Genomic DNA, 24,695 nt, shown 5'->3' with positions numbered 1-24,695 from the left:
ATATATATATATATATATAAAACTTTGCTGATCCTCCTCAAAAATCTCATAATACAAACAAAAATTGTACCTGATTTTTTTGAATTCTACTTTATTTCACAAAACTATAGCTTTATTCTGTAAGAGAAAAAGAGAGACTAGTCTAGACACTGCAATTTAGGAATAGCCACTTTCTGACTGGTGATGCTGGATAAATCACTTTTTTAGTCCCTTGATTCTCATGTCTGAAATGTAAAATATAATAATACCTATTTTGGGATTATTGTATTAGATAACTAATATATATGAAGTGCTTAGAATATTATCTAGCACATAAATAAATTTTATGTTATTATTTTTATTATTGGTTATGTGTGGTAATGTGAGTAGGAAGATAGACTGCCAAGCTGATTTTGGTAAGCCGTCTATCAAAATTGCCTAATCCCAAATTTTAACACACTGGTGGAAATCATGCTTCTTGATGAATTTGAGTGAGTGCTTCATTCAATATTGTACTATATCTTAGAAAATGATTAAGTATGAGGAAGAGTTTGGTTACCATAACTCATCTTTGAGCGCTTTGTTAAAACAATGTTTTTAATATAAAATGGCAAGGGCAGCCTCAGCAATTTAGTACAACTCCGTTAGTTAGTATATTAAGAAATGGCAGCAATTTTGGCCATAGGAACAATTCTGAGAAAACAAAAACTTGCAACATTGTGACACAAGGTATTGCAAGAGTCATAATTAAATCCTGTGTCCTAGAGTAACTATAAAGTTGAATGATCTTCCTATATCAGAAATTACATTTATAAACAGAATCAACTTTTTAAATAGCAGTGAGTTTAAGAAAATTTCTTACCAAAAATTAAAATGTGCTTTAAGATAGTGTAGAGAATATTTTTCCTGTCCAAAAACCATTGATATATCAACTGAGGGTCAGACAAAGATTAAAAATTGAAGGCCAGGTATAAGATTACTAAACTCAGCTGCTCAATCTCAACATAATATAAAAATAATTTTAGTACTCAATCTCTCAGCAACAGATTGAAATGAGTAATACTCACAATGATTATTTTTTAGTCTTTGGAATTAATGCTTATTAATGATTATTTTTTAATCATTGGAATTAATTAATCATGGAACGCTACCAGGCTAGTTTTTTATTGTTGTTTTTAATTGGGAATTAAGCCTATTGAATCACATCCCCAGTCCTTTTTTAAAAAAAATTTTTTTAGTTGTTGACGGACCTTTATTTTTTTTTTTTTAATATTTATTCTTTAGTTTTCGGCGGACACAACATCTTTGTTTGTATGTGGTGCTGAGGACTGAACCCGGGCCGCATGCATGCCAGGCGAGCGCGCTACAGCTTGAGCCACATCCCCAGCCCCGACGGACCTTTATTTAATTTACTTTTATGTGATGCTTAGAATCGAACCCAATACCTTACATTTGCTAGAAAAGTACTCTACCACTGAGCCACAATCCCAGCCCCAGCCCTTTTAATTTTTTTATTTTAGACAGGGTACCACTAACTTGCTGAGACTGGCCTCAAATTTATGATCCTCCTATCTCAGCCTCTGGAGTCACTGGAATTACAGGTATCCCACCATATCCGTCCTGCCTACTTTTTAAATTGCTGCCACAACTCAGTTGTAACTGAACAATAAAGTGAAATCAATAGTAGGGCCTCAGTTTTCTGGTCCAGAAATTTATGCTAATCATCTCCAAATAAGCATTTAGTGGTTTTTACAAGGGTTTTTGCTAGTTTTCATCAGGAACACTCCCCTTTTTCCTGGTCTTCCTCCTATTTGTACAGTATACTGGCCAGAAATTGCAAATTTTCACCCTGTCAGACCACTAATATGATTTGTCTAGGGAAAGAGCAAGCTATTTCATTCAGTTCTTACACCTGCCTTCTTAAAGGAAAAAGAGTACCAGTTACTTTCTAGACCATGTAGGCAAGTACCTCTGTGTCTTCATATATGGTATGATCCTAACTGCTTGTGTAAGTAAAACAAAATCTAAGCAATACAGCATCTTGATTTGCAAATTGAAAAAAGGATAAACTACACCTTGGGAGTAAGCAGAGGCAACAAATCAGTTAATTTTAATAATCTTTTATTCCATGTAGCTAAACATAGCCAACATGAAATCCTTAGTCTGCAACTTAGATAATGGGCTATCATCTCTAATCTGCAGAAAGGGAAATTCAGGAATCAGAGCCATTCTTTCAAGTCATCTATGAACACGTATTCTTATCTCAGAGTAATAGAAATGGAGCACTTTTGGCAAAATATCCAAATTGTTGACTAAAGTTTTTCAGATAGAATGCTTTAAACAAATAGATAAATCAGGCAAAGTAAATGAAAATAATATATACCAAAAGTAGCAAACATAAAATATAATTTCTTACCCAACCATTTGTAGAAAAAATAAAGCAAGACCATCATAACACAGCAGATGACCACAAATATTACAACTGTAAGAGGATTGATAGTTAAATATTCTTCCCTCTTTTTCCTCATTTCTTTATCTTCAGTGTTTGTCACTGCCTTCAAGTTTTCCCTGCATAAACAAACACAGGAACTTTGGCAAAGTTCTACCAAGCACAGTTATTTAAAAAAAAAAAAATTTTTTTAGCTGTAGTTAAACACCTTTATTTTATTTATTTATTTTTATGTGGTGCTGAAGATCGAACCTAGCGCCTTGCACATGCCAGGTCAGCGCTCTACTGCTGAGCCACAACCCCAGCCCCCCCCCTTCCCCACCAAAGTACAGTTATTTTCAAGATCTAACGCCAATTTAGTTTTGATTCTAACTATAAAAACCCCAACATAATTCTATCCTCCAGAGATGATCTATTCCTAACCACTAACTTTCGAAAAAGCAGCCCTCTCCCAGGCAAAACTGTTAAATAGATGATAATTTATTAGATAAATATATTAATATTTGGGGATACAGTAGAGGAAGGGAACTGAGATAGAGAAAGGAGGTATATCATTTGCTGAGCAGTTAAGTGTCATTTGTCAAGTATCATTTGTTGAATCAACTTCATTGTCTCTTCCCAGTTACATGGAACTTACCATATACTTTCCCAGCTCTAGTCCCCTCAACACTGTTCTATTAAACTCTAATTCCCCTTGGATGTGTCCTGGTCCTGCTCTTAAGTCTGGATTCAATACAAACTTTAGGTTAAAAAAAATTAAAGTTTATTTTATCAAACCGCACATTTGCAACTATTTATCTACCAGCATACCACTTTCTTATTAGAAAACTATTCACTGGGATGGCCACCCTGTGACTCCAGGGAGGGTGCCAGGGAAATGGGCAAAGAGAGAGTTGGTACCAAGACACAACAGTACCTATCTTGGAATTGTAGAATTGAATGACAGGGCATTAACACAAATTTCAATAATGTGGTATGTATTGCTAACCTTTGGTATCTGTCATTGCAAACAAATGTAAAGACATTTTTATCATAGAACACATATATATCATAATAATGATTTATACATTCATATTCAGTGTATTAAAAAGCTTTTCTTGGAGCAAAGCTTATACTAGATTTATATCACATTAAAATATTACAATTCACTTTTAAAAAAACATTGTACTCAATCAGCTTCAGGGCCACATGCAATAATTGAAGATAACCTTTCTTCTGTGTCATACTGAGGTTATAAAACTTGAGTACCACAATCTCATTGTAATAAGATTTTAACTCTTTGCTAAAAGTCTTTCTTTTTCTCTTCTTTCTTTCTTTTTTTTTTTTTTTTTGGTGTGTGTGTGTGTTGGTGTTAGAACCCAAGACTAGGCAAGTGCTCTACCACTGAGCTACACTCCCAGACCCTCCTTTTATTTATAGGGGGAGGGGCAGGTTCTAAGTTGCTCTGGTTGGCCTTGAACTTGTGATCCTCCTGCCTCTGACTTCTAAGTAGCTAAGACTACAGATGTGCACCACAGTGCTTGGTTTGTAAAAGTTTTTCTATGGAACTAAGGCATCTTTCCTTTTTGCATAAGGTACATCTTTCATTTGGCAGAGTAATTTTGGGTTATGTGGTCCTCTTCTGGTAAATTTTCCCTTCCCTAAGCCTTATTCTGTCTTTACTTGATAAATGGTAGTCTGTATGTTTTTAAAAATTCTTGTTATAGAACTTTTTCCTTGATTCAGATTCCCTTATTCCTTACGGCCAGCCCCCTCATACACTTACTTCTTTCTAGCTTTGTTTTGTTCTTAGAATCAGCCCCCTTGATTTTAAAATTCATAATCCTGCAGGTATGGTACATCTCCTATCCCAAACTGGCTACTCAATGCAACAAGTCCTTTGTTTCTACCCACAGTCATGTTTCATGAATACAGAAGCTGATATATACTCCTCTTCAATCTCCAGTTTTCTTGAGAAGGAGTCTATACTGACACCTATGTAAGTAAGATTGTTTCTATCTTAAGTACCCCCCAAATGCCATGTATGAAGGCCTGGTCACCAGCCTGTGGTGCTTTTGGGAGGTGTAGTTCCTTTAGAAGGTAGGCCTAACGGAAAGAAGTTAGGTCATCAAGAGTGTCCTTTTGGGTAATATTGGGACTGGCCACTTCTTTCTCTTTTTCTCTCTCTTTACTTCTGGGCCTCTATACCATGTATGTCCCACCATAAAATTTTGCTTTGCCACAGGCCCAAAGCAATAGTACCAAATCACCATGGACTAAAACCTCTGAAACCATGAGCCAAAAATAAATCTTTCCTCCATTTAAACTGTCTATCTCAGATATTTTGTCATACAGTTGCAAAGCTAACTAACACAACTTGCTAACTCCAAGTATGGTCCATAGGCAAGCAAAAATCACTGGAGACTTGTTAAAAATGTAGAATTATAGCCCATCCCAAACATACTAAATTGGAATTTGGATTTTAACAAGATATCCAATAGTCAGCATGCATGCTACAGTTTGAGAAATACTACTCTAGAAAAGAAAAAATTTACATAGTAATGGAAGTACAGTGAGAATCTATATAAAATAGTAAAACATGTTTGATCAATCAGTAGCTTTTGGAAAATTATAAAGCTTCATCAAATAATATGGAAGATGATTTTAGAGAGCTTAGAAATATTACATACTGTACTTTATGAAGAAAATTATGAAAAAACCATGCTTATTCACATTAAAAATGTGATATACGTTGAAAAGCTTTCCAAATATATAAAATCAATCTATACATGTTAAACTCTTAAGATTTCCCTCTAAATATAAGTTAATCAAATTTTAGTATTTAAGAAATTGCAAATAAGCTCAGCTTCATGTAATTACAAATAAGCCCTTTTTAATAAAACCTATATAGACCAATTCAAAAACTAATATATTATCCTTTATACATAAAATAATATGCTCTTAGCATAGGTTTTCATTCAGTTACAAATATGAACTGATCCTTCTTTACTGTATTGCCTGTTTTAACCTAGAGCCAAAGTTACAAAAACTGTATGAAGATTGTGTTTAGGTTACTAATAAATAGGAAAATCCAAATTTTATGTACATTTGGAATTTTTATGTGCCTAATATCCTTAGAATTCCTAAATCATTAAGTACAATGATGAAGCCCCACTGTTGATGACTCAGGCAGAATAACTGAAAAACTTCCTTTCTTCTCTGCTTATTTTCTTCCAGTGTAAATAAATAGGCACATTAGGAATATTAAGTATTTTTACCTTTCCTGAGAGAGACAATTAAATATATAAGCTGGGTGTCGTGGTGCATGCCTATAATCCCAGCAGATCAGGAGGCTGAGGCAGGAGGATTTCAAGTTCAAAGCCAGCCTCAGCAAAAGTGGGGTGCTAAATAAACAACTCAGAGAGACCCTATCTCTAAATAAAATACAAAATAAGGCTGAGGATGTGGCTCAGTGGTTGATGCCCCTAAATACAATCCCTGGTACCCACCCAATACCCCCCAAAACTAAAAGCAAAAAACAAATAAGACATGATAGAAGACAAGACCCAAGGTTTTACCAGAATTCAAAACAAATGAATATCCTTTATGAATGTTGAATTGAGATATTTTGTGCCAAATGAGAGGTAAGTACTTTCCAAAAGGGTTTTAAAAACATTTCTTTTTAGTTGTAGTTGGACACAATACCTTTATTTATTTATTTTTATGTTGTACAGAGAATTGAATCCAGTGCCTCACATGTGCTAGGTGAGCGTACTACCACTGAGCCACAACCCCAGTCCCCAAAAGAGGGTTTTTTTATGTGACTTTAATGTTTCCCTTTCAACAGAAGAGTTAGAGGAAACTATGACTCTCTTCTTCTCAGTGAAAACTTTATATGACTTAAATAAGGACAAACAAAAATCTGGTTTTATTGTCACTATGTTCTGAAGTCAGGGAAAGATTTTTAAATGTCATTATGTGGTTAAAATAAAATGATTACACTATTTTAAACCATTTATCACAAAACATAAAAGTTTAATTAAACTTACAATTCAATTAGTCCACTCCAGTATCCTCCTAATGCCACAGTGAACACAGCAATTACAAAAATAACCCCTATAGTATAGTCAAAGTTAGGTGACAATGGAGAGTACATTTTTACTGTAACGTCACTTCCAAAAGTCTGAAAGGCAAAAATGACATTTAAAACACAGAAATTCTATTATGGAATATGGCAGCAATATTCCACATGTCATTTTGGAATGGACACTGTACATCAGTCAAGAAGACTAGACAACATAATATATTTTCTAGCAAAAAATATGAGCATATACTTTGGTTTATAAAATCTCAAAAGTGCAATGTTTCATATAATCATTTTGTTCAGGGATTTAAAATTAAGATACAAAAAAATGACACAAAGAGATTTTAATAGAACTCAAATAAACATTTTTTTTGTAAAGCCAGCCTTTGAGACACTTTGTGTCAAATGAGAGGCAAGTACTTCCCAAATAAAGACTTCATAGGCTTTTAAGCTTCTTGTTAGCAAATGCACCATAGATAATAATCAAAACTAAGTATCAGAGATTAAAGAGTTATACCATTTATAAATTTCAGCTACTTTATAATTACTAATGTACCTGTTTCATATCTTTAAAGTCTTTTTTACTTATAAAGGCAATCAGTATTTTCACGTCATCAAATTCAGACCTGTTCCCTGAGGGAGGAAACTAAAAGAAAAATACATATTATGAAAACTTATTAACTACTAATATATTTACAGAATAAAAGTGATACAAACTATTCTATTAAGAGTAAACATTATATCTTTCTTTAGCTATAAAACAAAGTTTGGGGAATTCTGTCTTAATATTATGAGTTCTCAAAATAGAATGAATCTTTTTAATGTGAACTTAAGCTAATATATACTATATATGATATCTGTATATGGTCCATATTCACATACACATGTATATGTGTGTTTGTATATACACAGTCCTAACACAGTTTTTTCTAAGAATAGAAAACTACAAAACTTTTCAAATAAATGCCTATCGGATCCCAAAAGTTTACTGACAAAGAATCCTACCATCAGATTATTTATCTCAGTCCCTAAACCACACATAAGAAAAGTTACTTAATTCCCATAAAATTTCATGTCATGAGCTCCAAAGAAGCCACAGTTTTAAAACTTACTAAGACACTGTTATTGGCAACCAACAATGCTTCGGCACCTCCTTTTTGTGCAATTCTGGCTTTTTCAAGTATATAGCAGGTTCCCCATTGTACCACAACTGCTTTGTTCTTTAGGCCACCAGGTGGAATATCAGAAAGGCTACACAGTGGTGTAGTAGTCAGATTCAGCAAACTAATGGAAGTCTGAAAATAAGAAATGTCTTTAACATGACAAATATCACATATTACCTACAGGCATTCAGTGATAAACACCAGTATCAATTTAATTCAGTGTTCTTTTAGGCGCTGGGGGTATAGCTCAGTGATGTAGATCATATTCTCAGTATGCATGAGGTCCTAAATTCCATCCTCAGCACTAAGAACAAAAAAGTGCTCTTTTTATTTTTTTTTAAATATTTATTTATTTATTTATTTATTTTTAGTTTTCGGCAGGCACAACATCTTTGTTTGTATGTGGTGCTGAGGATCGAACCCGGGCCGCACGCATGCCAGGCGAGCGCGCTACCGCTTGAGCCACATCCCCAGCCCAAAAGTGCTCTTTTTAATTAGAAATATTTTATGACAAACAATGAGGTTTGGAGGTATTTTAAAATTACACAACTTACTTCTCTCATACAGAGAAAAACACTGAGCAAAGGCAATAAAATAATAATTATTAATAATGACCCTGTATCTAAATTAGTTCACACGCTAAAACGTAATTACCACTCATTTTCACTTTTCAATAGTTTTATTTTTATGAATAAAAAGTAACTCTGATTTACTTACTGCATTTTCTAGGGTACTTGGAAGCACTGTCCAATGAGGGTTATATAGAATGCAGTAGTCCTTAGACGGTAAATGTGTGCCATTTCCAGATGCATGCAGGACTGCTTCCTGGGCAGCTGTCTAAGACACAAATAATAATTTTCACACTGGCAATAATTGGGCTTTTAATAAAGCTATTTACATACAGGTTTCACCACATTTCCTTAAGAGGCTAAGTCTTCCAATGAATTTATTTCTTCTTGGTTTAAAGAATAAAAAGACAGGTTGGGAATATTGAAACTATCCACATTTGCCCAGAACTCATTCTTTGAGGAAGACAGGTTATACCAGTCATATTCCAGGGAGGATTCTTGCTATCAGGTAATAACTAACTTCAATCCTGCCTCACAGCCTGAAACTTTCCTCTCCAATCTCCTGTGAGTTATCATTTAATTGTTCATGTTGCATAGAAGAAAAAACAACTTTTTTTTAGTTGTAGATGGACATAATATCTTTATTTTTTATTTATTTGTTTTTATGCGGTGCTGAAGATCGAACCCAGAACCTCATGCATGCAAGGCAAGCGTCCTATCACTGAGCCACAACCCCAGCCCAGAAGAAAAAGTTTTAAATACACTAAAAATCCCTCAACCTATCTTACCTTCTGCATTCTACTGATAACTGGCCTTTAAAAAGTTACATTATTATAAGTACTCTTGAGAAGAGAACCAGCTCAAATTTGATGTAAATTATTTTTATTCAAGTCTTCAAAATTCTGCAGCTCCCTATCCAAAAAGACCAATCCAAAGTTCAAAGTAAGGGAAAGAAAAGGCTAAAAGTGATTGAAAAGAATAACTATAGTACATAGGGATGAGGGGCGAGAGAGATTATGAAATGAAGAAATACCCTAAAATGTTTAGAATATCAGTCCACATCACCAATTCTTTCAAACTTGGATCAGTACAGGTTCTTCCTCTTTCCTTCTGTGAGTAAATGTTTCTCTAAAACAATAAGGAAGAAAAGAGAGTGCTTGACAAATAAAGATGATACATCAAGCCTCTGCCATTAAAGCACAAATAGGTTGAATCATATGAAATTACTGATGTTTGACCATTTTTGATCTTGGGAATTTCAAACAAGTCAAACCATTTCAAATTATTCTAAATGAGTATAGAGATGTTCTAATCTATGCTCTCCTACCTGAAATGCTGCTTGAACATTTTCGATTAGAGGACTTTTTGGCATTCTTAGGGCTTCATTTGCTGTTAGTTCTAAGTAAATACAGGGAATTTCTGAGACATATCCTCAAACTACACAAGAGTAATTAGATGTTGAAAAGAGTTTTTATTCAGCTATATACTTGGTAGCCATGAATGTTATAAGCTGAACCAATGTTATTTTTACTACATGCTACATTTATCTGATTCAATGCCATTGATTAACAAGTGAGGGTTCTGACACTAAAGAAGATACTAATATAACCTACCTAAGGTCATATAGTAGAATTATCTATGAGTCTATCTATATCTGCAGATATACATGAGAGTTGATTAGATTTAGGTTAAACATTTTGGGGAAGAATACTTTATAATTGAATTGGGCACTTCTTAACTGCATCCAAAAATAAATGGCACATAACATTAGGATTTCCCACCACTAGTGATACTGAGTTTGATCATCAGGTTCAGGCAGTAACTGCAGAATTTCTAAAATGCAAAAGTATTTTTTTCCCTTTGTGATTGGTAAGTGACCAATCTGTGCCCCATGTGAAGAGTCCAACATCATCTCTCCAGGGTTTTGGCATTCATGATAGGCTTTACCTGAAAATTTTTATATATTATACTAGGAACGGCAAATGGCAAATGATGTCTTTTTAATATTGTTATTCATGAGCTAGTATTCTTCTGTTTTTCTTTTTCTTTTTTAACAGTGCAGGAAACCAAATCCAGAGCCTCACATATGCTAGGCAATTGCTCTGCTACTGAACTAACACCTCCAGCTATTTTTTGGAGACAGGGTGTCTCACTAAGCTGCCAAAGTTGGTCTCAAACTTGTAATCCTCCTGCCTCAGCCTCCCAAATAGCTGGGATTACAGACAGGTGACAATTTGCTTAGCCTTAATATTTTTAAAAGGGCTTTATTGTTCCCCTCTATCACCTTTGTTCAGTATCACCAGAGTCATTTTTTAAAAACAACTCAATGCAGTATAATTAAAATTATTTGTTTGATGTTCAAATTTCCCCAAATTTAGTGAGCTAACTCTTTTAGTTAAGTCTTTATATCCTCTTTAGAAGACCTCATTTGTTTTTCAGGATTTCTTGCTTATTTGGCATAAGATATCCTGGGCTGACTTTGTCCTTTATCTGCAAAAGCCATTCCACTAGTTCCTTTTAGAGAGGAAAGATATTTAGATCAGGATCTGGATTTTAACTGTGCACACTGTTGCTGAAATGGTATAATCTTTTTATAATTAGTATTCATTAAAAAATATATAGAATCCTGAGTCATATCCTATAGATTAGATTAATGTATAAGGTTATTGACTACAATGTTATTCACTTTAGCAAAAAGTAAATCAACAACTTCGACCAGCAAGGGAATGATTACATAACAGTATCTATAGAATGCAGTTATTAAGGGAAACACCTAGATCTATCTCTAGAAACAGATAATGTCCATAGTAAGAAAAGCAAGTTCCATAGAGGCATTTATAGTGCAATCCTATTTTTCTGTAAATAATGACTTCTCTAAAAGCCCCTTTATATGTGTATGTGTGTGTGTGTATATATATATATATATAAATATAAATATATATGCATATATATATCTGTACATATGAATCTGTGTGGAGGAGACACACACATATCAAAAGAAAAAGTGAGAGGAAAATAAAGGCAAAGGCAAGGGAGAAGGCTGGGGTAGTGAGTACTTGCTTAGCTTATGCAAGGCCCTGGGTTCATCCCCAGCACCACAAAAGAATAAAACAAAACAAAAAACCCTAATGATTGGAAGAGAAATTAATAAAAGGAATAATATTCAGGCAAAATAGTTGGGTACACACAAAGTTTCTTCCTCTCATCCTCACACTCATTCTTAGGGGTTTCTTTTGTATCTTTCCAAAACTATACATAAACATTTAAGATAAATATATATTTGTTTACAAATTAGGGTCATGCTATACATACTGCTCTGTAGCTTTTCTAAAATTTAATGTATTGGGTTTTCCATACTACCTCTTGTTATATAACTATAATATTTTGTTTTTTTTATACATACAAAACTCTAAAGGATTTTTTAAAAATCTTTTAAGTGTCCAAGGAAGAACAAAGATGTTCAAACTGAGTATGATTTACTGCTATAGAGGGATTATTATCTTTTCTATAAGTAAGTGTACAAAATTTGTCAATGATAAAAGCAAATCTCATTGATGTATAAATTACTAAGGTAAAACAAATTTTAGTAGAAGACTAATATAAAATATGAAAGCATAAACACATATAATTTTAAAATGGTTAATACTGAATGTGGAGCATCAGTAGGCCTATACAACTTGAGCATTTCCACTACATCTTTAAATATCTTGGTAAAATTTCTCATACATATTGCATGGCTCTAAAAATTCAGTTTGCTACAATAGATATTATGTTATAATATGATAGGTAATGTTATAGAATATATAACATTATAGATAAAATGTTATTTTTTAATATAAAAATAAAAACTCTTGAGGTTTGAAATTAGAGTCCTAGGATAAAATGCCCGTTTCACGATTTACTAGCTATGTTATAAGTCATTTAACTTACCTTAAGTTTCAATATCCTCAGCTTTGAGATGACAATAAACACCTGGACTTCATAAAGTTGTCATAAGGATTAAGATATATTATGCAATTATTTGCAGATATAAAGTTCTTAGTAAATGGTAATTATTACTAATAATACTCTACCACCTCGCCAAGTACTTGTATGATGCAAAAGAAATACAAAAGATTAATGGTTGGAAGATTAATGGTTACTTAGGGCTTGATGAAATGTAAAGGTGGAGACTGACAGCTAAAGGGTATGGAGCTTCTTACTTTTTAAATAAGGTTATTTTTATAGCAGTTTTAGGCTCACAGCAAAACTAAACATAAAGTACAGAGTTCCCATATATACCCTTATCTGACACAAACACAGCCTCCCCTACTATCAACATCCCTCCCATCAGAGTGGTACATTTGTTACAAGATATAAATCTTCATTGACACATCATCACCCAAAGTCCACACTTTGCATTAGTGTTCACTCGTGCTGTTTTTCATTGTTATAATTTGGATCTTAAAGGACTCCCAAAGACCCATATTGCTATATAGGTTTGGTTACCAACCTATCATGCTATTAGGAGGTAGAAAACTTTTAGGAGATGGAAAGAAGCTAGGTCAGAAGGAGTATGGTCTTGAAGAAGATACTGGAACCACAGTCCATTCCTCTCCCTCTTTGCTTCCTTACCACCATGAGGTGAGCAGATTCATTTGCCATGGTGTGCTGTCTTGCCACGGGCAACAGGACGAAATGATCATGTACTGAAAACTATGAAACTGTGAGCCAAAATAAATCTTTTATTCTCATAAATTGATTTTTTTCAGGTATTTCTGTCACAGTCAAAGCTAACACAGAAAATTGGTACTGAGAAGTGGGGTCATTGGTGTTAACTATACCTGATTATGTGGTTCAGAAGCCTTTGGAATTGGTCTGCAGAGGAGTCTAGAAAGTCTGGAGAAGCAGGAAACAGAAAGCTTAAAATGCTGTAAGCTGAGTTTAACTGGTAATTCTGGTGAATGCTCATAAGACCATAATGCCGACAGAAAGGTAGACAGTGAAGGCCAGGTTCACAGGTTTCAGATGGAAATGAGGACTGTACTGCGAATTGGACTAAAAGGTCATTTATGTTACATTTTGATAAAGAACTGGTCTACATGTTGTCCGTGCCCTGAGACTTTGTAGAAGACCCAGTTTAAAGGTTATGGACTAATTAATCTGGCAGAAGTTTCAAAGCAGCACAGCACTGCAGGCTGTGCCATGGGTATTACTGGCTGCTTTTAGCCAAATACATATTTAGAATTGGGAGTAGAAGATAGAGCAGAAAGATTTGAAAAACTTGAAGTTTGGCCAGAAAAGTGTGTTTAAAACTGCGTGGAGATTTAGTATCATTAAAAAGCAGCCAAATAATTTACATAGCAAAGATGCCTGGAGGGCATCTCAGAAATCAGCAGGAACTAAACCATCACAGGCTCAAAGGTGTAAAAGTGTAAACCTTTAACCTGAGAAGTGAGCATTGGAGTACCCCATTTGCACAGGGCCACTAGGGACTGTCTCCTTAGGATTCATTTTGTATTCAAGACCTTTGACAGTTCAGCAGTCAGGACATGCTGCAGCCATGATTCAAGACAATCTAGGTATGGCTCCCACTGGCAGCAGACCTTGGCATTGCCCAAATGGTGCTGGTTTTGCTAGCATTGAGAAATGCAAGAGTAACGGGGTCACAGAATCTTCCACTGAAATTTCAAAGGAAAGGCTGGGAGGCTAGGTAGTGTGTAGTGAAGTCAGGGTCTCTGCAAGCAGCCTGACAGGGTAATGCATAAAGTTGTGAGAGAGCAGCTGAAGATTGAGATGGAGACTCTACGAAGTAAGAAAGGCCAAGAATGTGGAATGCCTGCTAAGGAAACTGCAGGCTGAGAGCGGAGCTAGCCCAAGAGAATATTTGTGTTGCAGGGAGCAAAGTCACAGGGGCTGGGCTATCCAAGTCCTTTAGAGCTCATGTCATGCTACTGTGTGCCCAGATTCTGAAATTAGACCTAGAGGATTTAATATTTTCCCTGATGGGACCCTTTCTTTCTATGCCCCTATTCTTCCCTGTAGAATGGGACTGTTTATCCTCTGCCACTGTATCTTGGAAATATGTACCTTTCTAATTTCTGTATGTGGTTCACAGTTGAGTTTGCCTTGAGTCTCAGAGGAGATTTTGGATTTGAAATTTTCAGCAGTGCTGGAATATTTAAGACTGGGGACTCTTGGAGATGGACTGAATATATTTTGTGTTGAGAGGGACATGAACCTTCGGAGGCCAGAAGCAGAATGTGATGACTTGGAATTTTTTTGGGGGGAGGTACAAGGGCTGGAACCCAGGGGCACTTAACCACCAAGCCACATCCCTAGCTCTTTTTACTTATTTTAAGACAGGGTCTCACTAAGTTGCTTAGGGCCTTGCTAAATTGCCAAGGCTGGCTTTGAACTTCCAATCCTCCTGCCTCAGTCTCCTGAGCTGCTGGGTGGTTTGAATCTTAAATGTCCCCCAAAGATCCATATATGCTGCAGGCTTGGTTGCCAACTTGTGGCATTATTAGGAAGAGGAGTCTAGTGGAAGAACATTAGGTCACTGGGAGCATGACCTTAAAGGGGATATATGGATACTGGCCCCTTCTTCTTTTTCTGCTTCTTGACCACCATGAGATGAGCAATTTCTTCTGTCGTGTAGTCTGTGCCAAGATATATTTCCTTGTCAAGGCTCAAAGGTAACAGAGCCAAAGGACCATGAACTAAAACCTATAAAACTATGGCCAAAATAAATCTTTCCTCCTTACAAGATGATTTTTCTCAGTTATTTTGTTACAGTGATTGAAAGCTACACATCCATTCTATGGGTTTGGACAAATATATAATGACACATACCCACCATTATAGTATTATGCTGAACTGTTTAACTGCTCTAAACAGCCTCTGTACTCTACCTACTGGGTGTCTTTTTTGAAGTGATGAAATGTTTTAAAATTGGCTATGGTTATAGTTATAAATATCTGTGAATATACTAACACTGAATTATATACTTTATATGGGTGAAGTGTAAAGTATGTGGGTTATATCTCAGTAAAGCTGCTACAAAAGGAAATACAAGTCAAGAAATTATACTCTTATTGTAAAGATTAAAAACAATTCTCTAGTTATATTTAACATAATACCCCCTACTCCATTATCCATGCCATCTTTTAGCTCTTCTGGGACTCTACATGTTTTTCAATTTTCACCTAATACATATTAAGCTATTAACCTTTACCCCTGTAAATATTTAATTTCCTCAAAAGCCCTGCCAGATTAGTTATATATGGTTTTCTTTTTTTCTTGAATATTATACTTAGCAATTTGTGTAACCATTTCCTTCTTTTTAGTATACAGATCAATGCTTGCTGAACTTTAATGTTCTTATTAAAGTGTACATTCTGATCCAGTGGGTCTTAATCATGCTTCCTTCTAGCATGATTATGCATTTCTAACAAGCTTCCAGGTGATGCTCTGATGTTGGTCTAAAGTATATGATTAAAGAGTTTATCATGAATAACAATGAAAGACATTAGTCTTCTAGACAGTACAAGAGTGCTCTTAAGAATTTTTTCAAAAGATGAGAGACACTACATCTGCAGTTAGCTGATACAACCAAAGTTTGTATTTTGGCAAACAGTTCCCCCATTACTTTCTTTTCTTTTTATGCTGGGGTTGAACCCAGGACTTTGTGCATGGTAAGCATGTGCTCTACCACTGAGCTATACTCCAACCTCCAGTTCCATTTCTTCTGTGTTCATTTAAAACTACTCAGTACATACCACTGGGTCCTGGTGTACCACTCTAGGGTAGTTATCTACTACTCTCACAATCTCAAATGATACCCAGTTCATGTCAAATAAAATCTATTTTCTAAACAAGAATATATAAAGTGGCAATATAATTACTGGTAAATGCAGAGGAGGAACAGTTATATACCTATTACTCTTTAAATATGGGAAGTATCCTCTTCTTTACAAACATTTTTCTCCTTTACAAAGACATTCATTTTAAATCAATAGCAACAAAAAAAGAATTGAAAGGGGACTCAGAGAAAAAGTAGAGTTGGGACAGTTATGTCTGAATCACACATATTCTAAAATCAGGCCTAAACAACTTTCTGATCACTCTTTCCTCTCTAATAACTTATGTAATCTAGCCAACTTACATTCTTACATTGTTTCCAGTCTTTTTTCCAGTATTCAAGGATTATAAAAATGATGCACTGAAAGTGACCAGACCCAGACACACAGATTATTAAGCATAATCTTAATTACTTAAATAGAGGCTGAGTGGGAGCTAAGGCATCAAATAGAGATTTACAGGGAATCAGAATAGTCTGTGGGCCATGGGAAAAGCAGGGCCAGGATCATTTCTTGCATTTGGAGAATCTGAAACATGTAATGCAAAGGCTAAGAGGTACTAGGGTGTGGGGAAGAGACAAGGTAGTCATTCATTCATTCAAGACCCTGCAGTTTATGAGGTGTACAGGAGGCAGTAGAGAACGTCAAGTAAGCATTACTGTAATGGGTATATGAAATGGTTAAAGGTAATAAAATTCTTCCTCCCTCTCTCCCTCCCTCCCTTCCTTTCGTTGTAGGAGAAGGGAAGAGACTATACCTGGAGACTTTCTGGCCTAACTTTTGATAAACAGATCCAATTCAGGTGTTTTTATTTATTTGTTTTTTATGGTATCAGCAATCAAACCTAGGGCTTTCTGCATGCCAGGAAAGCTATCCCCCACTAAGCTACATCCCTAATCCTTCTGGTGGTTTTTTAAGAAAAAAAAAAATCAAACTTAAACATAACTTTTCCTAGCTTTAAATTTTTTCTTATAAATAAGATTCATAATTTATCGTATCAATCTTGTGTTCTATTTTAGACTCAGAAAAAAATTATAACTGCATAATTCAGTGGAAAACATGTTGAAAGACTTGAGTCTAGTCCCATTTTGGGGGAATTTCTATGATCTGGGACAAGCCAGAATCTTCATGAGCCTTTTCAGAATTATTTTGCATTTCAAAGGAGATTTACATGTAGCTATTACACTACTGATACACAGCCACGAGTGAATTAGAATGCAGACAATAGGATGAGGAAATTCAGACATCTCAGATGCAAGAAGGTAAGAGAAAAATCATGAAGAACATGAAAGTAAAAGGAGGAATGTGACAAAACCAGACAGCTCAGGCTGCTATAACTGTAGACTGGGTGGCTTAAACAACAGAAATTTGTTTTTTCATGGTTCTGAAGGATGGAATTCTAAGATCAAAGTTCCAGCAGAGTCAGCTTCTGGTGAAGGCTTTTCTCCTACCTAGGAGACAGCAATCTTCTCACAGGGTCCTCATAGTGAGGAGAGAAATTGACTAAACTATCTGTATTTCTTCTTAAGAGGGCATTAATCCTGTCACGAGGGCTCAGGTTCTACCCTCATCTAAACCAAAATTATCTCCCAAAGGCCACACGCCTAAATACTGTAACACTGGAGGTCAGGATTTCAACATACAAATTTGGGGGGACACAATTCAGTTAACAGCAGCTCACCTCTAACTCTACCAAATTCTTGTCCTCTTACAGACAAAAAATGTTCATTCCATCTCCATAGCCCCCCAAATCTTAACATATTCCAACACAACTCTAAAGCCTATAGTCTGAAGTCTTATTTAAATCTAAATCAGATATGGGTAAGAATCAAGGTATGATATATCCCAAGGTAAAATTATGCTCTAGTTTTAAACCTGTGAAACCAAAAAAAAAAAAAAAAAATTGTTTCTAAACTATAAAGATGGTACCACCATAAAATTGACATTCTCATTCCAAAAGGAAAGAACTAGAAGGAAAGAAGTGGTGATAGGTATTGACAAAGTCCCAAACTGAGTAAGGCAAGTTCTATTAAGTCTTGAGATTCAAGAATAATCCATGGGCTTGATATCCCACCTTCCAGGCCATGGCTCTCTAGGATGACCCTAACTCTTTAGTTCTGCAGGGAATTGCCTCACAACTTAAGGCAGGTACCTCATGACTCACTGGCTGTTATGCACCCCAAAGACTCTGCGTAGAAGACATCTGACCTATTGAAACCAAGGTGACAGACCTAATGATCTCTAAATAGCCTTCACTTTCACTTTTCCCTTTTCTGGTAAAATAGCACATTCATAGCCAAATAGCTCTACTGCATAGTCTTGTCAAATACAAAATGTGTGACAGTCTTTCTTCATTTCTCATCTCTGTCTCCATCCCCTTCAGTTCAAACCAGCAGTATTTCTGCTTATATAATCCTATAACTCTTCATCAAATGGTTGTTCAACTACAGTGTGTTTTTTTCAGAAATATATTTCTCACTTTTAAATATGGATAGGCTAAATATTTTCCAAATCTTCAAGTTCTAGTTCCATTTTGCTTAAAAATTCCTTCTTTTTTTGGAGAGGGTACTTGGGATTGAACTCAGGGCACTCAACCACTGAGCTACATCCCCAACTCTATTTTGTACTTTATTTAGAAACGTTCTTACTGAATTGCTTAGTGCTTGGCTGTGGCTGAGGCTGGCTCTGAATTTGCAATCCTCCTGCCTCGGCCTCCTGAGTTGCTGCGATTACAGGCATGTGCGACCATGCCCGGCTAATAATTCCTTCTTCAATTCACTTCTACTTTCATATTTTACTATAAGAAATCAAGATTAAGCAACCTATTTCTTCATTACTTTAATAAGAAATCTCACATAAATGTTCAATTTTTATCAACATACCTTATACTACAAACAGAGATATGATAAATTGTGGTATAAAAGTGTATTAAGAATTGTAATGCAAAAAAAAAAATAAGACAGCCCATGTATAATGACATAATTTGGCATGAACATACTTTATATACAGAGATACGAAAAATTGTGCTGTGAATGGATAATTATGATTGTAATGTATTCCTCTATTGTCATGTAAGAAATAAAAATTTTAAAAAATGTTCAATTTTTTCACTCGCTAAGTTCTATCTTCCACAAAACACTAGAACATATCTCAGCTAGGTTCTTTGCTCTTTTTGTCAAAGGCTGCTTTTTATCTACAGTCCAATAACATGATCCTCATTTCCACTTCAGACCTCATCAGAATGGACTTTTTTGTTCATATTTCTACACGCACCTCAAAATTCTTCCAGTGCTTACTCATTATCTACTTCAAAAGTTACTTTTATGTGTTTAGATATTTGTTATAATAGTACCTTTTAGTACTCATTCTTGGCACTAAAAGGTGTCTTGGCTCACCCAGCCACAACACAATACCACAGAGTGGTTACATAAACAACAGAAATTATTTTTTCTCCACAGTTTTGGAGGCTGGAAGTATAAGATAAAAGTGCCAGAAGGATTAGTTTCTAGGGTGGGCTCTCCTCCTGGCTTGGAGATAGCCACCTTCACACTGTGTTTTAACATGGTAAGGAGAGAGAACAATATGCTCAGAGCTTCTTCTTAGAAGGGCACTAATTCTATCATGAAGGTTCCACCCTGGGGACCCTCATACTGGGGGTTAGGGCTTCAGCATATGAATTTGGGAGGGGCCATATTCATTATATAGCACAGAAGCTTAGCATGTCTTGAGTAACTTGACTGCTTGAGTAACATCTTTCCCCTGGAGGTTGGGAGAAGAGGACAGAAAAGAAAGAATTAATTAAAATTATTTGAGTTGGGACAGTGTACAAAAAGAATGTAAATTTTTTTAAAAGAGAGAAATTTTTAATATTTATTTTTCAGTTTTTGGTGGACACAACATCTTTATTTTATTTTTATGTGGTGCTGAGGATCAAACCCAGCACCGCACGCATGCCAGGCAAGCGCGTTACCGCTTGAGCCACATCCCCAGCCCAAGAATGTAAATTTTCAGAGAGATTTTTCTTCCTGGGTTCCTAATTATCACCTCATTTAAGTAGTTCAAACAGCTATGTAATACTTCAAAACCTTTGAAGTAAAGAAAAAATGGAGAAAATTTTGATGAAAAACACTATGAGAAATACTGAAGAACCTTCAGAGAACTTTGAAGTAATTTTAAAAAACAGATCCAGATTAAACATCACTTGTTCGCTCTGAAAAAATAACCTATGACTGGGTCCACACTGTGAGATAAAGATCTAATAATTGGGACTGGGGAAGGAAAAGCATGAAACAGAATTATGGCAAGGTCAAGACAGAATTAACCACCCACTAGGAACTCTTTTTATTTCTAGACCTAAATGTTTAACATGTTCTAAGATGATCAGAATAAAAGTCAGGTGTGGTTGCTCATGCCCGTAATCCCTGGAAATGCCTGTAATCATAGGACACTGAGGCAGGAGGATAGAAAGTTTGACGCAAGTATGGAGAACTCAGCTAGATCCTATTTCAATATAATAAAAAAAAGGCAGGGATCTAGTTTAATGATAGAGCACTTGCCTAACATGTGCAAGGCCCTGGGTTCAATCCCTAGGACCACCAAACAAACCAAATAAAAAAATTAAAAAAGCTAAATACGCTATAGCTTAAGTTCAAAATATACAGTGAGGTCACTCTGATAGGAAGAAAACAAGATGAGGAGGGCAGGTTAAATGATCTTTAATGGCCTTTCCAATACTAAATCCTCTGCCTCTTCTTCAAAAAAGTGGAAGTGGTTTCTGAAAATTATGTGCTGTTCTAGATGAAGATGTTGGCCCTGACTAAGGGAAAGAAGTACCAGCTTCAAAAGCCTAGAAAGAAGAAATGAAATGACTGAGTTGGCATCATTAATTCAAATGAACTTAGGCCACCTACAACTATAGTTAGGAAAAAGAAAAAAACAAGGGCTTCAGGGAGAAAACGGTAAAAGACTTCAGATAGTGCTGGAGGAAAAAACTAGCTACTCATTAAGAAGGAAGGAGAGCTTCTGCTGAGAAAAAGAAAAGGAATGAAAAGAGACCATTTTAGGGGATTGAAGGAAGGAAGCTTCAGGAAGAAAATAAATTCAAAGGCAAACAAACAAGAAAGAATTTAAAATAATAGCTGGAATTGAAAAAGACCTTCACAATTTAAAGATTTTGTTGACTTATTCACAGTCATTAACAGTACCTACCATATAATAAATGAACACCAAATACTTGTGGGGTAAAAAACAATGTTACTTAATTCCCACAACAATCTTGGGACTGAAGAGTACAGAACCCAAGATTAATATGGTAAGATATCACACAGAGGTACAATCTTAAATATCCTAAAATCTAGAGTGTGGGAGACACAAGCTAGTTACAATTTAGAACAGGGATAACCTTTAGGTTTGTGAAGCCCATAAAATTGTGAATATTCTCCTTATATTTTTCTGGTGAGATGTTCAGAGCTTTTGGTAAGAATTTCAATGTGAGTTTGTGAGGGATTGATGTATTATTAGGCTAAATATAGTGGGAATATGAGATTATATCAATATCTACATATAGATATAATCAGCTTAAACAATTCAAATAAAAATTAGTGCAAACACACTTTGCTAAGTTTTATATGTAGGTTATAAGTTTGTGTACATTTACATACTCTCTGAAATTACTATCCTTTGGATAGATATGACCTGTCTGATTACACAGCAAACACCTCAAAAACCCAGACTAAGGCTGCTACTTTGATATTCATTTTATAATGTATTTTCGCACCCCCTCAAGACAATTTTTATAAGTTCATTCGGGTTTCTAATGTTACCTAGCAAAATTATGAATACATCAAAGACATTTAACACTTTGTGGCTTAGATTTTCTTAATAAACGTTAAAGCACTTTCATTTTTAATATATTCACTAATTATTATCCTTTTAAACTGGAGAGTAGACAAAATATACTCTCAGAGAAGTTACACATTCTAATGGAAAAGAAAGACATACAGCATATAGATCTTATATAAATAACCTTTAAATGTTCTCAACCTGAAACTCCCTAAGTGAAAGCCAATAGGCACAAAAACTGAAACACTGAACAATGACCTCCTAATCACCCACTGAACCTCATATTACTTGATAATTAATTTTAAAACATTATTTTCTGTAATTATGAAAACAAACTCGGGAGCACTTATTGTGTGTTTTTTCCTTCTCTTAGCTGATATTTCACGCCTTTAAAACAGACAACTGAAAAACCACTAAAGGCATTACTTTGTTATTTTAAATCATTACTATTACAACACAAAACTAAACAAACCCTGACAAAGGAATCACATAGGCCCCCAAAGACGAAGAAGGAACTAAGAGGGGTAAGGAAAAACTAAAATAATAATAATAACCAAATAAGCTGAATTAGTGCAATTAAATTAAAAGCGCAGTCCTTGAACCGCTAAACACTCAGGGGCCTTTATTCACAGGGGAAAGAGGTTAATAGGAGGTAAAATGGGCCGGACAATACAACCCACATGCCAATTGAAAAAAAAAAAAATGCCTACACAATGAAAAATTAAAGAGGCACCCAGGTCAACGTCGTGTAAGGGATTGCGCGGATATCTTTGATGGGTCGGGAGGGAACAGGGTGATGGAAGAAACAGGGATAAAAAGGAGGCTGGAAGGACGGAGTGAGCGGCGGCAGGTGAGGGGAGCCGAGAACGAAAGCAGGCCGCGGCGCGCGGAGCCAGGCCCGGCGGGGCCGTGGGGCGGGCGGAGGGGGCTGGGAAGGCGCCCCTGCCCTCCGGGCCCCGCCCCGCCCCGGGGAGGCCCGACGCCCGCCCGCCCGCCCCACTTACCAGCGGCAGCAGGAAGCCCCACATCAAGGCGGCGGCGGAAGCGGGCAGTCTCCACTGCGGGCCCATCGTACTGGTGGGCGCGCAGCCTCCGCGTCGCTCTGCGGGTGCCTCAGTGGCAGCGTTCTGCCCGGACCGCGGCTGCTGCCGGGGCCGCTACGGCAGCGCGGACTTCCTCTTCCGGCCCCGCCCGGGAGACGCGGAAAGCCCCGCGTGGGGCTCTGAGTCCCAGCGCCGGCCGGCCACGCTCTGCGGGTCTGGGCGTGCCAGTGTCCAGCTGTCTGACCATCACTCCCGCCAGACCCCGGGCAGGCCAAGGGACCTTCTCAAGCCCTTTCTCCTGGAAGTAACTGCCCAGGTCCTGGAGCCACAAATCTACGGGTCATCCTTAATTCATTAGCCCATCAGTAGTTTCTGGCCATTCTAACTCACACACATACCTCCCAAATGTTCACTCACTCCCAAATGTTGCGACCACCTTATCCAAGCCACCAACGTTTGTCCTTTTCCAAACTGGTCTCAGCCAGCCTCCAGACAGCTCCTTACCCCGTGGTCCCAGAGTGATCTTTTTAAAAATATAAATCAGATCATGTCATTCTTCATCAGCTTGCATAAAATACAACTCTAGTTTGGGCATGGTGGCTTGCACCTGCAGTCCATACATACTAATCTCCCAGCTATTCAAAAGATTGAGGGAGGAGGATCACTTGAGCCCACAACATAGTGAGTCCTCATCTCAAAAAAAAAAAAAAAAAGAAGAAGCCTAGAAAGTCTAAATAATTTGGCCCTGGCCTTCCTCTCCGTTACCATCTTCACTATTTTCCTGTGCATTAAGAAGCATGGTCCTTCTTTGGTCTTTCCTTCCTTCCTTGATCCTTCTGGCCCTATCGCTAGTAGTCCTTTCTGCTAGAATGCCCTTCTCTCTAAAACTCACAATGTATGACTTGTTGGTATTCACTTAGCTTAAATGTCACTTCCCCAGAGGGAACTTCCTGACATACCCAATCTAAAGAAGCCTTTAGTTGCGTTCATATCATGATTTATTTTAATTCTCTGCATAGTACTTTTCATTCTCTTACATATCTTTGTTTATCCATCCATGTATTTATTTATTATGTTGCACACCACTTGATAGCAACGAGTGTCCTTACTTTGCTGCTGTATGCCTTACACCTACAAAATCTGGCAAATAGTATATCCTCAAATATTTGTTGGATGACTATTTCATACCAAACACTGCCATCTCCCAGCATGAAGGACACAGATGTGTGAGCCAACACACTTCATAGTGACTCTTTTGTTTGCACAAGGTGCTAAGAAGTATTAAAAGGAGGTATAAATGGGGTGCCAGGAAAGATTCCAGCCTGAGCTGAGTCTAGAAGGGCGAGATAATTTTAGCAAGGCAAAGGGTAGAGGAAGGGGGGCACTTCCAGGAACAGTGAAGCGCTAGGGTTAAAGCCAAAAGTGGCATTGGAGGAACTACAAAATTTAAGCTTGGCTGAAGCTGTGACAGATGAAAGATGAAATGTGAGAAGAGGGCAAAAGCCAAATCACAGTAGACTGGGACTGCTTGGGACCTTAGGATTCATCCTATGAGTGGTAGAGAGAAAATGAATAGTAAATAGAGCAATGACACACAATTTCTGTTTTGGAAGCTCTCTGTGATTGTCAGGGTGGCAAATGGATTAAAACAAGGCAAGAAGTAGAAGCTGGGAGACCTGTTAGACAACTGTAGAAACTTAACCAAAGCAGCACAGAGTGAGGATCTGATACAAGAGTATGGCAGAAG

At 36.5% G+C, this 24,695-nt stretch overlaps 1 protein-coding gene across 4 annotated transcripts in view; it reads right to left on the bottom strand.

Moving 5' to 3' along the window:
- Sppl2a (signal peptide peptidase like 2A) overlaps nt 1-23,132 on the bottom strand; it is a 46,325-nt gene extending 23,193 nt beyond the window's left edge. The window contains exons 1-6 of one of the 4 annotated variants that reach the window (XM_048793430.1): nt 22,910-23,132; nt 8,372-8,491; nt 7,604-7,786; nt 7,048-7,137; nt 6,457-6,590; nt 2,396-2,547 (exon numbers count right to left, since the gene is read on the bottom strand). In XM_048793430.1, the coding sequence (XP_048649387.1) occupies nt 2,396-2,547; nt 6,457-6,590; nt 7,048-7,137; nt 7,604-7,786; nt 8,372-8,491; nt 22,910-22,975 (745 nt within the window). In that variant the 5' untranslated portion in view covers nt 22,976-23,132. The remainder of the gene's footprint in view (nt 1-2,395; nt 2,548-6,456; nt 6,591-7,047; nt 7,138-7,603; nt 7,787-8,371; nt 8,492-22,909) is intronic. The other 3 variants (XM_015480667.2, XM_048793431.1, XM_015480668.2) reach the window with 3 other exon arrangements.
- Between the last annotated feature and the right edge of the window lie 1,563 nt (nt 23,133-24,695).

The sequence above is a fragment of the Marmota marmota genome, unplaced genomic scaffold, assembly GCF_001458135.2.
Source record: "Marmota marmota marmota unplaced genomic scaffold, marMar, whole genome shotgun sequence".
NCBI lineage: Eukaryota > Metazoa > Chordata > Mammalia > Rodentia > Sciuridae > Marmota > Marmota marmota.
This window is presented reverse-complemented; position numbering and strand designations above follow the sequence as displayed.